The sequence below is a fragment of the Arvicanthis niloticus genome, chromosome 18, assembly GCF_011762505.2.
Source record: "Arvicanthis niloticus isolate mArvNil1 chromosome 18, mArvNil1.pat.X, whole genome shotgun sequence".
In the NCBI taxonomy this organism is placed as follows: Eukaryota; Metazoa; Chordata; class Mammalia; order Rodentia; family Muridae; genus Arvicanthis; species Arvicanthis niloticus.
The window spans coordinates 20,822,864-20,838,724 of NC_047675.1; the positions used below are offsets into that span (position 1 = coordinate 20,822,864).

Below are 15,861 nucleotides of genomic sequence, written 5' to 3' on the forward strand. Positions count from 1 at the left end.
ACACATACAAACACACACACTTTTTAATTCCCACTGCCTTGCATTTGGCAGTGGCTTCTAAAATACAATACAAAATAGACAATTAACAAGGAAAACAATAAGTGAGGTAAAATGCATGAACATTTAAAATCAGTATCCTGTTATTATCAGCAGAGCAAGAAAGCAACCTATAGAACCTCTTGCAAATTATTGCCAATACTTGCAAATCATATCTCAAATGGAGTTAGTCTATACAAAGAATTATATAATAGTCTATACAATAGAAATATACAAAGAATTTCTAAAACAAAAAATATGATTCTCAGTTAAAAAAAAAAGAGCAAAGAACTTGTACAGACATTTTGCTAAGAGACATAAAAATGTTTGGCAAATATTCCACATTTTCTCTGATATGTGATGTGTGTGTGCATGTGTGTGTGCATGTGTGTGTGTGTGTGCTTCTTTATAAACATACACATATATATGGAGGGTTATCAGAGAGAAAAGAGAAGACAGGAGGTACAAGAACAGTTGTTTAAGGAGGAAGGGAGCAAGCTACAGAATGGGTTAGAGGAGGGAGACGGATATGTGGAGGGAGACTGGATGACATTCATGTATGGAGATTTCATCATGAGATTCATTATTTTGTGTTGTTTTAAACCATTTTATATAAAATAGTTAAAGTACTAAATATTTTGTCATACATATTTTGAGATAATATTTTTAAATGTCTGAAAAGCACATGGAAACATCCCTAACTTATCTAACCATTGGAGAAACATACCAACACTATAGTTGAATAATACTTCACCCATGCATACATGTATGTGATAGTTACTCCTTCAGAAACTGCAGGAAGCAGGTGTTGGTGCAGCAGAGGGCCTGCTGTTCTTATGCATCAAAGGAGGGTATAAAAATTGTCACATCCATTGTGAAAGTAACACACAGGTTTTCAAAAGACAATGATTGTGTGTCCCAGGAATACGCATCTAAACGAATGGATGTCTCTATACTCATGTTCAAACAGCATTATTCACTATAATCAGAAGGCAGATCCACTGAAATGACCATTGATGAATGCATAAACAAACATGGTATATACAGGCAAGCAGTATTCCTCAGCCTGAGAAAGAAACCCTCATATGTGGTGGTGAATAGATGAACCTTGAGGCATTTTGTTAATAAGCTGGACAAAAATGACAAACATTGCATTCCACTTATAGGAAATATATAAAATTGTGAAAGTGCTAAATATTTTGTCATACATGTTTTGACATCATATTTTAAGTGTAAAAACCATGTCGTTTGATTTTTACATGTTTGAATTTTCATATTTCTTCTTGTTGATTTCTGATTCCACTCTACTGCGAGCATACTCCACCTCCTTAGATTCACTGAGATTTGTTCTGGGCTCAAATGTGTACTTTATCCTGTCCATTACATGTACAAGAGAGAAATGGAGATTGTGAGAGCTGTCGGGTGAGATGTTCTTTATGCCATGTTAGGTCTGGCTGGTTTATAGCAGTCTTTATCTGTTTCCCTTTTCAAACCTTTCATAATTGTTCTGTCACTGAAAGTCATATGTTAAAGTCTCCACCTATTATAATAAAAGTATCCTTTCAAGCTTCTTCTGTCATGTCACTTTTCCTTCCTACATTCTGTGGCTCTGTCATAAGGCGCTTGTAGGTTTTCATTGTAATGCCTTCTTGGTGTAGCTGCCCTTTCACACTGTCCTTCACTGTGTCTTGTCCTACTTCCTGTCCCAATGTTGTTGAAAGTCTGGCATCCAAGAATCTCAACAACCCCCATATAGGAAAAACTCAGAGATCGCAAAGAGACACATAGTATCTAAAGCCAGAGAGAAATAAAGGAGCTTCAAGAACACGGGAAAAGAGTTGATGCTTGACATCTACGAATCAGATTATCATAGGATCTATCAAATGAAATGATGGTGGTCAGAAAGCATGGGGATGGCATAGTCAGAGTGTCAAGGCTGCTAATCAAGAATTAGATATTTGGGTAAAACTGTCATTTGGAGCTGGGCAGTGGTGGCGCATGCCTTTAATCCCAGCACTTGGGAGGCAGAGGCAGGCGGGTTTCTGAGTTCGATGCCAGCCTGGTCTACAGAGTGAGTTCCAGGACAGCCAGGGCTACACAGAGAAACCCTGTCTCGAAAACCCAAAAAAAAACAAACAAACAAACCCAAACCTGTCATCCGGAAAAGGAGAGACTGTGACATTTCCAGGTACACGGAATGTAGCTAACAAACTTATCGAAGAAGAAAAGGGAGTCCTTTAAAGATTTTAAGCTGAGACAAAAGGATGCAGAAGGCATTTCAAATCCACATAAAAAGGCAACTAATACAGTAAAACTAACTGTGTAAGTAAATATGGAAGTCATTCTTAATCCATTTTTGTTCACAACATCCTCTTACCTAAATGACTTTAAAGACACTTGCAAGACACAACTGTAAATCTGTTAGAAAGATAGGATGTAGAGAGATATAAATTTAATCCTAATAACATAAAAGTTTTATGCTATCAAGAGTAAATGAATATTAATTTGCACTTGATTATCATAACTTAAGATGTGAATTTCAATCTTCAACATTAATTTAAAAAATAACTAAAACTTTCCTCATTAAAAAAAGCAAGAGGTGAATCAGAACGATGCACTAAAAAATTCTAATGCTAAAGAAGGCAGGAATGGAGCTACTCAAAAAACAAATTGCTGTAAAAGACATAGAAAACAAATAGCAAAATGGTGGATGTTAGTCATACAGGATTCCTGTGCTCTGTTCATTTTCCGTTCTTTTCTTTTTCAGAGTGTCTCAAATGACACAGCCAAGTGTTTCGTTCTTTCTTTCATGTGCTCAGAGCTGTGGTGTATCCCTAGAGTAACTTGTTCATCTCAGCTATTGTATCTCTCCACCTCATCCAGTTTCTTCTCAATTTTAAGAAACAAATTCTCTCTCTTTATGGCACTATTTAGTGATAATTTAGTGTCACGGTTTCCTCTAGACATTTGAACATACTTTAAATAGTAAAATTTTGCTCAGGCAGTGGTGATACAGTGGCTCGCATACCTGCCATTCCATATGTAAAACAGTTGGTTTAAGTTTCTGTTCAATATTTGTAATGTTTAGAGTTTCTGTTAGTTTACTTTTTCTGTATGTAAGCTATACTTTCTTGTTTCTTTGTCTAATTTAAAAACAAACAAACAAACAAAAAACCAAAAATAAAAACAGTAACAACAGAAGTTCTGGTGTGGAAGTGATGGAATCTAATCCTACCAACTGCCTGGATTTTTTGTTTTGGGGTGCTGCTGTAGGTTTGTTGTTGTTGCTGTTGTTGTTGTTATCGTCTCGTCGTCGTCATCGTTGTTTTTACTGATGCTCTATACTAACTTTATAAAGTTTTTATTATTTGTTCTAAGTGGCCACTGCAACCTATTTTCTGTTACTTAGTGACCAGTTTAGGACATAGTAAGCCCGCTGAGAATTCCATAAACCTCTGGGACCAATGGCACAAACAGAACAGAGAAAGAAAAACTGGAAATCACATCATAGTCCTTTCAGTTAGACTCATTTGAACATCTGTGTGCGTGTGCATGCTGGGGTTGAAGGAATGTTCTTTCATTTTTAATTTTTTTCTTATTTTTGAGAATATTATACATATATATATAATGAAATAAAATTACATCTGCCCACTCTTCCCCTCCTTACTTCTCCCAACTTCATACATTTTAACTTTATAACCTACTAACCCAGTTAGTGCTGCCCATATGTGCCTGGGTGAGGTGACCGGCTGAAATCCTGGCAACCAACCACTGTCCACATCCACAAAAATTATTCTCTCTACCCCAACTTATTGTCCCTTGCCAGTAGCTCCTCAGTGAGGGGTGAGGCCTGCTCAATTATTCTAAATCACTGATAAGTCCTAAAATCAAATGAATTGTATCTCCTCTAATTTTGTTAGGATTGGCCATCCCTGCATTTTCATGTAAATTTTAGAATTAGTTTGTTAATCTCTACAAAACGGTTACAAAAGAATTGAAGTTGTTTCTTAGTGCTTCCACAGATAAATTCCCCAACCCCCACTTCCTTTGAACCATTTAAATTAGTCTTCCACTCTTTTATCATTCAATTAAAGTTGGTGTCAAGGTCACCAGTGACTTCTGTGTTGTCAAACTCAACAGTCAACTCAACAGTCCTCACCTTGTCTTTCATTAAGAGATGTAGTGCAGCAGTCACCTCCCAGGGCAACCTGGCCATGGCCTCTGTCCCTCTCTGATGTCACTGTACTTATCACCGTAGAACACAGTCTACATTAATTTGTTTATTTCTTTTTTTCTGTCTTTCTCACTAGAACAGTGGCAGGGTATTTAGTTTGCTCGCTGCCAGACTTTCAGGATATAGAACAGAATCAAGTACAAAGGAAGTCACTGATAAGTATGTGTTATAAGAAAAACAGAGGGAAGGGGGAGATGGAGGAAGAGGAAGAAGGAGAGGGAGGAACAGATGAAAGAAGATTGGCTTTATATCCACTTCCCAAAGACTTCTTTTTTTCCATCTTATTTTCCCCTTACTCCTATAGCTGTTTTAAAAAGAACAACCAGCTCCAGAAAGAAAAGTGAAGAAAGTAAAGGACTGAAATCATAAATAGTCTATGTTCCCAAGACACAAAGATGGATATAACGTTCTTCCATCATGAACACACCAAAGAGATCCTCAAGGTGAAGGAACCCAGGGACGGGTCCTCAGTTGGCAATATGGACCCCGTGACCTCCTGTCTCACTGTCTGTGTCCTTGAAAGGTGCTCTTCTGGGACTTACCTCTGTGATATCGAGCTGTGACCAGCCCAGGAACCACAAAGAACACATCTCCAAACAAGTCCAATAAAGTGTCTCGGATGTCAGTCAGAGAATGCTTGCCATGGAAGTACTCCTTAGACACAACGTGCAAATACTGGGTGGGGACATGCTGTGAAAAGAAAGGAAGAAAGGAGGAAGGGAGGGAGGGGGAGAATGGGAAGGAAGGAAGGAAGGAAGGAAGGAAGGAAGGAAGGAAGGAAGGAAGAAAGGAAGGAAGGAAGAAAAAGGAGGGAGGGAGGGAGAGAGGGAGGGATGGAGGGAGGGAGGGATGGAGGGAAAGAGGAAGGGAAGGAGGGAGAGAGGGAGAGAGGGAGAGGGGGGAGGGAAAGAAAAAAGAAAGGGAAGGAGGAGAGAGGAGGAGAAGAAAGAAGTAAGAAAGGGAAGGAGGAAGGAATGGAAGGAGGGAGGGAAGGGAGGGAAGAAAGGAAGGAAAGAAGGAAGGGAAAGAGGTATGGAGGGACAGAGGGAGGGAGGGAGGGAGGGAGCAACAGAGGGAGGGAGAAAGGGATGGATGGAGGAAAAAAGGAAGGAAGGGAGGGAGGGACAGACAGACAGAGGGAAGGAGGAACAGAGGGAAGAAGGAAGAGGAAAAGAAAAGGGAAAGAAAAAGAGAAAATGAAAAAGAGAAAAATTCATGGTCATAGGAAACTCAAGTCAACAATGGCCAACCTGTTAATTGAGCTTCAGCCTGTGAAGGTCACGTTGTAAATACTGTCTACTCACTGCCTCATTCCACCCACACAGCAATCCTAGTACACATTAAGAATAACACCACAGATTTGGAAACTTAGACATGAAGAGAATAAATGGTTGGTCCAAACGGACAGAAGCACTATTCTTTCAGAAGTCTATATTCAAACCCCATGCCCTGGGCCACACACAGTTCATATCGGTGGCACTCATTACAAAATGAAAATCTTGGGTCTTGTGTGCCAAAGTTATTAAGAATATCCGGGTATCGACAACAGAGCATCGAGCTGAAACAGCAGGAAGTGGTGTAGGATGCACTGGGGCCACACCCACAAAACCGTCCTTGTTCCTGGGACAAGCTCTGCTTCTAAGCCATTTGGTGGCTTGCAGCCTCAGTCTCCTCATCTGTCATTTTTAAAATGGGTCTGTCTGAGGACTGCATGAGAGGACAAGCAGAGCGTGCTGCCTGGCAGGGAGCGGGCCTTGGATATCTTGGTCCCTGCTCACCACTGCTGAGTGCTTCCATCAGACCATTGAGTACCTTCTTTGATCCAACTCCAGCTGCCTCCTAGTCTTCTAACCTTGCCCTTGCTCTGAGCACCAATGACAGGCTGTAGAAGGTCAACTTTTTGATGATCCGAGGGCCTGTCACCATGGTGACTGTGTAAAAGGTGACTGTGTCTAGGGAATCCTGGGAAATTTGTTGTACCTCACACTTTTCCTTTGGCAGCACAGCCATGGGCACATTTCTGTGGTGTTTGGAGGTAAAGCTACATAAGTCACATCTGGGAGTGCAGCTGAGACTCACTCTTCAGGACTTCAGAAGGCTGAGGCTGGTTTAGCCAGGCTCATGGCAAGAGAGGACTGCAGCAGTACAGGCTGTGGTACATAAGCCTATCCACTTGGACAATGAGATGAGCAGGCCTTACAGGCCTGGAGGTGTTCAGAGAAGTAGAGAGGCTGTCAGCCACTGGCAAGCCACCAGAAGACAGTCACAAGGCAGACTTCTAGGCTTCTGAAGCAAGACCAGAGAACTGCTCACCATTTGCGAAGCAGTTCCTGCATGCTACCAGATCTTTCTCGGAGATGCGGCACCTCACTCACCCTTTGCTTTTGTGCCTTCCCAGGAAACCTACTCATGTCCACCCCTGAGATTCAGCTCAAGATACATTCAGCATTTAAAATGTCTTTTCTCTTCCCCAGTGTCCCTTTCCCTTTGACCCAGACCAATGGAAATCTCCTCCATGGGGGCATCTACCATGATGGAGAGAGCCCATTACTCAATTTATATCTTGAATAGTCTTCAATCTTCAGACTCAGTTGACTCAGTTGACATATCCCTCTTCCCATCCTAGGGGCTAATGCATTCCCTGGCCCACCCAGGCAAGCCCCTCTGCAGCTAGAAGAAACCTTCTCTGTTTCTTAGCACTTTGATGAATTCATGCTCCATTTCTGGCATCCAACCGTTTCATGGGTCCTTTCTGGCAGTCACTCCCATAGAAGATCTCACATTCTCCAGCTCCCGGTTGGTCCCAATAGTTCTTCCCATGATCCACTTACTTGAGACTCCCTAAAACTCTTTCTCCTTGCAGGGAGCTACCCAGATCCCTCTGTGGACATCACAGGCCATGGTGCTCTACTTCAGAGTCACAGTCATGGTCATGTCTGTCTACCTCACACTACATCTCAATGCAAGGCAAAGTGCTAGAGTGTTTGGTCTCAGGAAATGTATGTTCCATCAACTTTGGCAATGAACTTTGTCACTGAGATTATGCTAAATAAATGTTATGGAAAGAAAGAAGATAAAAGGAAGGAGCAGAAAGGAAAGAAATAAATTGATCCCCACATCCTTCCTGTCTAGAGACCTGATGCTGATGCTGTGCTTGTTTCTAAAATCTGAAATGTTAACGCTGTTAATGCTGGAACTTAATACAATGCCTGATGGCCACATAGTAACTATGGAATTTTAGCCTCCTGTATATTTCATAATACATAACTTTTAAATGATAGTTTGATTATTCAGTACGTGTGCTGGTGTGTAACATTCTTGGTGGAGGGGAGGAAGTACCCCAAAATCTACATTAATATGCCTCAGAAACAGATGAATAATGGCATAAGTAAAGAAAATGAATGCTTAGAAGTAAAAAAGACCCAGGGGCCACAGCTCACATTTGGCTAATATGAGGGTAACAAAAACCTTTGGGTTTTTAGAGCTCTTAGTACTTAAGAATTGTGGGAATAAGGGATTGAGAGCCAGTGATGAGTCAAATGAATTAATTCGTTGATTAACAAGTCACTGTGGAATGTCTGCACTCTCAGCTCTATCCATTTGTGTGCGGCAGGGATATTTACTGAGTGAATGACTCTCTGGAGAGCCACATCACCCACAATCACTTACCAGCAAAATATGTATCAAGGTGAGAGCAGTAGACTCATTGGAGCCAAGGAGAATCTCAGGAGTGTCCCTCTGTGGAGAGAAACAGGGTATTCTCCATGAGCCATCTGGGCACCAGAAAGCAAAACAGGACCAGGACATGTAATTTTCTCCAGTAGAGACTAAAAAAGACAAGAGCCCTCTTGGCCCCAGGTGGCCATGTATAGTAGTCGGTGATTCCTTTATTCTTTAGTCCTGTCTCCCTGCTACCCTACCAGTTTAAAACACAGAGGCTGGTCTAGTGAATGAGTTTTGATGTCATAATGAATTTGATCTCTCCTCCAAACTTCTAAAGCAGATGAAAAGCTTTTCTCAGAGTTCAGAATGTGTCCCTCCCTCTGCTTACCCAGGCTTCCATTCAACCATCCATCCTTCCTCAAAGGGGCTTATCCTTCATTGCCTTCTGCTTCTGACACTCCTGAAGAAGACTTCTTCCCTGCCCCGTGTTCTTCATTGTTCTGGGCATGCTCTGAAAGCACCTTTTAATTGTACATACCCACTATATGACCCTGGAGAATGTGACCTGACAGGAAGCAGGAAGCTGTGAATGTCTACTTTCGAAGACTCAAGGGTTTCTAAGTGTATAAACTCCTCAACATTTCATAACTCTACCGCAAGAAGCAAACTTTGAAAGTGTTCTTGGAAGTCAAAGTGCATGGACCAAGACTGGATATAATTTGAAGGAGCAAAGTTTCCAAAGTCTAAGATAGTAACTGTATGGGGGTTTTTTGTTTTGTTTTATTTTGTTTTTAGTAAAGACAAGTGGATCCAACTCTCTTGTCTATGTACAGTAGCTTCTTTTGCAATAAATCAGTATAAGGGTCAAGATGGACATACCGTTGATCCTCTAGACCCCAGTTTTTCTTGCCTATAGTTTAGATGTGATTATGTCCAACAAAGTGTTCATGTGCTGGAAGTTTGGTTCACATTATAAATGTATTGTGCGATGATAAATCTCTAAGAGGTGAGACCTTGATGAAAGTGGTTAGGTCACAGGAGCACCATCCTTAGAAGAGATGACTAATTCTCCTAGGGCCTGATTAGTTTTGAGGAGAGTGAGTCATCACAAAGTAGGGCAGCCTCTTTATGCTGGACCCCTTCTGTGTGAAGCCTTCCCTTTCTACTTCTTCATCATGTGACATTATCTCCAAATTCTGGAACCATACTGTTTTTACTTTTATTGGCCAAAATCACAAGCCAAATAAATCCCTCCTTAAGCAGACTATGACCCCTCTTCCGGTCAGTGGGAAGGTTATTGCTGCATAAATACCAATGGGGTCCCAACTCTTGTCACACAGGGAATCGACTACGGGAACAAACAGCTGCCTTGTTGTAGAGGCAGAGGCAGAGGCAGAGGCAGAGGCAGGGAGGAGAGCCAGAATTCTTACCACGGGCAATAGGTAGCCACACTCCTGGTTATTGACTCCAATAATGGAAGGAACTGCTTTAAATGTCTTTTGAGACAACAGTTCTAGAGGTTCATCACGAAAGAAAGAACCGTCGATCACTCGAGTGAATGATTTTACTTTCTGCGACAAGGAAAGGGAAAACCAATAATTGTTTCTGTTTATGAAGTCTACTTTCCTCAGAAATCCAAATGCATTCAGAAAAAAGGAGAAGCAAAACACCATTGGCCCAGCCAAATGTCTGACCTGGCCTGCCCTGCACTTAAGGCAAAAAAATAAATCTAAACTTTTCTGTGCTGTGGTTTGTCATCTGCTAAATAATAAAACAACAATAATAATATCACTCAAGGAGAAATAAGAGTCTAGCACAGTAGTTCTCAAAGGGGTTCATAGACCAGCATCAATGGCATCCGAAGTTTATTAGATACATAAATTCTCAAGTCTGCTGAATAGGGAATTCTAAGAGCAAGTCTAGCCGGCTGTCTTTGGGGCTGCCTACAGGTAATAGTGATGTTCTATGTGTCGGGCCTCAGAAGACAACAACTATCTCTGATCTTTTTCTGGTGTGTTTTTATCGTGAGGGAGGGGCTGTGGCTTTCTGCTTGTGCATGCCACAGTGTCTCTGTGGGGCCAGAGGACACCTGTGTGGGACTGTTCTCTCCTTTCACAGTGGGTTCTGGATAGCCACTCTATCTACTGAGTTACCCCCCCCCCCCCAGCTTTTTTTCCTCCCTCCTCACCTGGCCAAGGCCCAGCAACTCCAGAGAAGACTTGTTCCTCAGGCATCCCAGCAAAGCCTCAGAGTCTGATACATTGCACTTACAGATATCCGCAACCACCTGCAACTATTTACAGAGAGGGCAGACACAGTGATACTGAATGCATCCAGGGAAAACAAAGGCCTGGAAAGTGGCCTCACAGTCACAAGTGGTCCATTTGTGTAGGGTCCAGCATACCACCTGACTTGCTGTAGGCCAATGCTCCTACATTAAGGTTAGCTTTGTGCTATCCTAACTCTAGTGGCTCCAGAGCTGTTGTCAGTCTATGGCCATGGATTGGAATCAGGGTTCTTTCCTAGTCACAAAATACCAGTGCTGTAGACTTAGTTACAATGCCCAAAGGTTCTGATTTTGGGGTGCTAGACAGAGCTTGGACCTCAAAAGTGAGGATAGCTTTGGGACCTCCAATCATCAGCTGAGGCAAGACTTGGGATCTATGCTGAGTTTCTCTCTACTGATTAAGTTTCAGCCCCATCTATGGCTAGGAATCTCTAGGGGTCCTTTATCTCTAAAGACACAATCTTACTTTTTTCAGTTTACAATTATAAGTTTGTATTTGCTTCTATTTACTTTTTTCCCTAATTTAAGGCCCAAGCCCTGCCTTCTCTAGGACATCCTTCCAGACCACTGAAGTCCCATAATGCTCTTTGTTCCCTGATCTCATATGCTCCAGTATATGAACTCCCACCTTTGCTACCCAGGCCATTGCCGGGCATCGTTGTGTCAAGCTTCCCATAGCTGTAGAACTCGTTCATCTACAATTTTCCTTATGCTTCTGGGAGACATGAATGCTTTGAGGATTGAATATAAGCTGCATACATGGCCAACATATAGTGTCTACATGTGACTATAGGTCATTCAAGGACAACGTTCCACACCAACCCACAGACTCCAGGCAACATCCTCCATAACAAAAAAGATCATGCTCTTCTCTAGGTGAGGATATGCTTTCCCCATTGACAGTCACGAGTTCTAATAGAGCACTGAGAAACCACACATGCTCAATGACTTTGGGGGTGAATGAATGATGCATAAGCTTAAGGTACCTTTGCTTAATTAAGGATTACCAAAATCAGTATTCATCTGCACTGAAGTTCGTTCACAGTCTTATGACGTTATTTAGATGTTGGGGGTTGTATATGCTATTTTCTAAGTCATGGTTAAGAAACTGTATCATATGAGCCCAACGAAGGGACTCACAGTGTAGTCCCATATACTCTACAGACTGAGATAGGAAGGTCTCTTCAGTTTAGAAATTTGAGAGCTTTCTAAGTAACAAAGTGAGATAACTACCTCAAGAGAAGAAAGAAAGGAAGAGAGGAAGGAAGGAAGGAAGGAAGGAAGGAAGGCAGGCAGGCAGGCAGGCAGGCAGGCAGGCAGGCAGGAAGGAAGGAAGGAAGGAAGGAAGGAAGGGAGAGAGAGAGGGAGGGAAGAAGGAAGGAAGAGAGGAAGGAAGGAAGAGAGGAAAGAAGAGAGGAAGGAAGGAAGAGAAGAAGGAAGGAAGGGAGGGAGAGAGGGAGGGAGGAAGGAAGGAAGAGGAAGGAAGGAAAGAAGGAAGGAAGGCAAGGAAGCAAGGAAGAAAAGGAAATAAAAAGAACACTGTACCACTTGAATGACTAATTTCCAGGAAATGACAAATATCTGAGGTACACTCCCTTCTGTAACCCCTACACTCCATCAGTCACTGCACCACACCCCTGGAAACAGCCTCAGAGTCTTTCTCAACATTGCACTCTAGGGTAGCCTAAAATATGGCAGGCACAGAAGATTAACTTCACATAATTAGAATACTGGAACTGATGTGTGTCCCCACAAAAATTATTTAAGAACTATAATGCATATGTGCAGAACACTAATGTTGCATTGTGTAGCTGAACTCCTTTCTTTTATGACAGTAGTTCTCAACCTTCCCAATGCTGTGACCCTTTAATACAGTTCCTCATGTTGTACTGACCCCCAAATCATAAATTTATTTTCACTGCTACCTCATAACTGTAATTTTGCTACCGTTTGCTACTATTATATTACTGTTATATAATTCCCAGGGACTGGAGAGATGTCTTAGCAGTTAAGAGCACTGACTGCTCTTCCAGAGGTTTGAGTTCAATTCCTAGCAACCACATGGTGGCTCACAAGCATCTTTAATAGGATCCAATGCCCTCTTCTGGTGTGTCTGAACAGAGCTACAGTGTACTAACATATATAAAAAGTAAAATTAAATAATGAATTGTAATATAACTATCTCTGTTACCTGATGATCCTAAGCAGCCCCTGTGAAAGGTCCATTTGACTCCACCCACCAAGTGGTTGTGACCCACAGGTTGAGAACCACTGCTGCTGCTGCATGACATGCATGCACACACCCATGGGTACAACAACAGTCTTGTGCCGTGCTCTGTAGCTGGTTCCTTTTCTGTTGAACAGGCCTTCCATATAGGCACAAAACAGACCTTAAACTGGCATGAGGTTCTTTGGACATCATCAGTAAGGAAATCTATGCATATGATGAGGAGTGGCAGCCTGTGGGCTTTTGAGCACTAAGAGATATGAACAGTATACCTACATCATGTTTCAGCTCATTATCAAGGCTCTTCAGGCTGGGGATGATGGCCACTCCACTCTGCATGATGGCTCTGTGGAATAAGCCCTTGCTCAAAGGAGACAGAATCTAGAAAAGAGAATGTAGGAGATCCAGCAGCAGTTAGCTCAGAATCACACCTATCGTGATCAATTCCTTCCTTAAAGACATCCTCCCAGGAAGTCTGCTTTGGAATCTAAGCTTTGGCCTGGAGAGCCCTGCATGGGAGTTCGAGGCTTAAATGAGTTATTTCACCTCTGTGGGTCCCCATTTCCTTATAATTTTTTTTCTGCTTTTAAGATAGGATCTTATTCTGTTGCCCAGGCTCCCTCCATTTTTCTGCTTCAGCCTCCAAGTGCCAGGGTTCCAGGCATGTACCTCCAAGATTGGCTTCAGGAACACTTACATCAGCTATTCTGACATGGTTTCTGTCTTTATTCCCTTGCTACTGGCAAGTCACTTAATATTTCCAAGCATCTGTTCATTACTCTGAAATACTGAAGCAAAAATTGCATCCGTGTCATAGATATTTTTATTTAGGGTGGAAGAAGTATTGAATAGGAGGCAACCTCCGGGGCCAGCCCTTCGGCGGCCAGACCTTCTCCCCACGGCCAGCCCTTCTCACCACGGTCAGCCCTTCTCCTCCCTGTGGCCAGCCTCTCCCGACTCGGCAGATGTTGCCTGATTGCCAATATTTACTCAATGCCTGGTCAATTTCATTCACGAAGGATGACACCTTCCTATATACAAAGTGGGTTAACATCATCCTCCTTAGAAGGCAACATAAAAAACATAGTTACCTTGAGAACTGTGGCCACTGCACAGCACAAACCCTCTTAACCCACTACTATGTAATTGGTCTCTGATTAACATGTTAATTTATGTCAGAGAAATGCTGACGACGTGGGAACAGTCATTTTCAAGCAGATTAATACATTTCTAATCCCATCAGTCTTGTGCCAATCATCAGGTGTGCTTTTCCAATGTCGTATTGTCAGCTGCACTAGTTACTGTGATTACACAGGTCAAGGGACTATCATACAAACCAGTGAACTTCACATATAAAAAGAAAGCATTGTGTCTAGGGAAAAATTGGTAAATATGGGTGGCTAAAAAAAATCACTGTCAAATTGGTGTGGATAAGAGTGAAATATTTTAGAGAGAATTATAAAAACCTGCTATACTGTTACAGTGGTATAAGAGTGATTTGCTACAAGCTACTTTCCAGACTACAAGCTACTTTGTATATATGTTTAAATGGGTGCTGACTGGAAAAAAAATCTCAGAAACTATACTCAAAGACATTGAGTTCTGCAACTGATTTATGCAAAGGATCCACATGCAAACTCTGGGCAGCAGACAAGCTCTGAGAGGACAATTCCTATATCCTGTCTTCAGGGAGAAATGAACGCTATACATACACATCTACAGGTCTTTCAATGCCTTTCATTATTCGTGTTTAAATGAGTTTTTCTGGTGAGCAATGCTATGGTCTGTATGACTTCCCCTGCTCCTCCAAGAAGGTCCAAATGCTAGATGTTTGGTCTCCAGGATGGCAGTATTGGAAAATAGTGTGAAAAAGGTAGAGCCAAGGAGGGGACCTTGGTGTTGGAAAGGACGTAAGTGGCTCTCAGAGAGTGGTAATTGAGCAGGCCCAACTACACGTATCTCTCTCTACTTCCTGGCTCCAGATGTGATGCTCTTCCTTCAGTGGCTTCCACCCTGTGATGCCACCTGCTGCCGTGTGTGTGTGTGTGTGTGTGTGTGTGTGTGTGTGTGTGTGTGTGTGTGTGTGAAAGAGAGAGAGAGAGAGAGAGAGAGAGAGAACTACTGGCAAGTGCTTACCAGTCCAGATGACTACATTGTAGAGATTCAACTCTACAAACACAGGAAATTTTTTCCCCTCAAATCATCACTCATTATGTAACCTTAGTAATTCATCTAAACTCTCCTGGTGACAGCTGTCTTGTTCATGAAATAAGACTGTGCCCCAGCCTCACAACTTATCTATGAAGCAGTATGCATTCTTTAAAATGTGTACTCCACTTAGGTGGGCCACTCCACACCCCTGTGGGCATGGGCAGCACAAACTGAACTAGGTAGGTTATTCAAAATTAAAAAGGATGTGAGGTTTGGAGAGCTGGCTCCTGGAGGAGTTTAGGAGAGGATTGAGGGAATAAACATAATCAAAATACATTGTGTGTACATATAAAATTCTCAAAGAATTGATACAACTGCTTTTTTAACCTTAAGGAAATAAAAAAAAAATGTTGTATGTATTCAACACAAGAGCACCAACCAAATGTAGATGATGTCTCTTGTCTTTATGATTGTAAACCACCACTACCACCAACAACAACAACAATAACAACTCCTCCACCACCACCAACAACAACTCCTCCACCACCACCATCACCACCACCACCACCAAAACCACCACCACCATCACCACCATCACCACCACCACCATCACCACCACTATCACCACCATCATCACCACCATCACCACCACCACCACCAAAACCACCACCACCATCACCACCATCACCACCACCACCATCACCACCACTATCACCACCATCATCACCACCATCACCACCACCACCACCACCATCACCACCACCACCACCACCATCACCACCATCACTACCACCATCACCACCACCATCACCACCACCTCCACCATCACCACCACCATCACCACTACCACCACCACCACCACCACCACCACCACCATCACCACCACCACCATCACCACCATCACCACCACCATCACCACCACCATCACCACCATCATCACCACCACTATCACCATCACCACCACGACCATCACCACCATCACCACCACCACCACCATCACCACCACCACCACCATCACCACCACCATCACCACCACTACCACCATCACCACCACTGCCACCACCACCATCACCACCACCGCCACCACCACCACCATCACCACCATCACCACCACCATCACCACCATCATCACCACCATCACCACCATCACCACCACCATCACCACCACCACCACCATCACCACCACCACCACCATCACCACCACCATCACCACCACCACCACTACCACCACCACCATCATCATCACCACCATCACCACCACCA

General features: G+C 42.8%; 1 protein-coding gene across 17 annotated transcripts in view; it reads right to left on the bottom strand.

Annotated features, from left to right (window-relative positions):
• The window catches only part of Ces5a (carboxylesterase 5A), a 292,545-nt gene that overhangs the window by 4,671 nt on the left and 272,013 nt on the right, over window positions 1-15,861 (bottom strand). For all 17 annotated transcript variants that reach the window (XM_076915626.1, XM_076915628.1, XM_076915627.1 and 14 more), the window contains 5 exons: window positions 12,724-12,828; window positions 10,122-10,226; window positions 9,364-9,504; window positions 7,940-8,008; window positions 4,813-4,960 (listed from right to left, as the gene is read on the bottom strand). In XM_076915626.1, coding sequence (XP_076771741.1) covers window positions 4,813-4,960; window positions 7,940-8,008; window positions 9,364-9,504; window positions 10,122-10,226; window positions 12,724-12,828 — 568 coding nt within the window. The remainder of the gene's footprint in view (window positions 1-4,812; window positions 4,961-7,939; window positions 8,009-9,363; window positions 9,505-10,121; window positions 10,227-12,723; window positions 12,829-15,861) is intronic.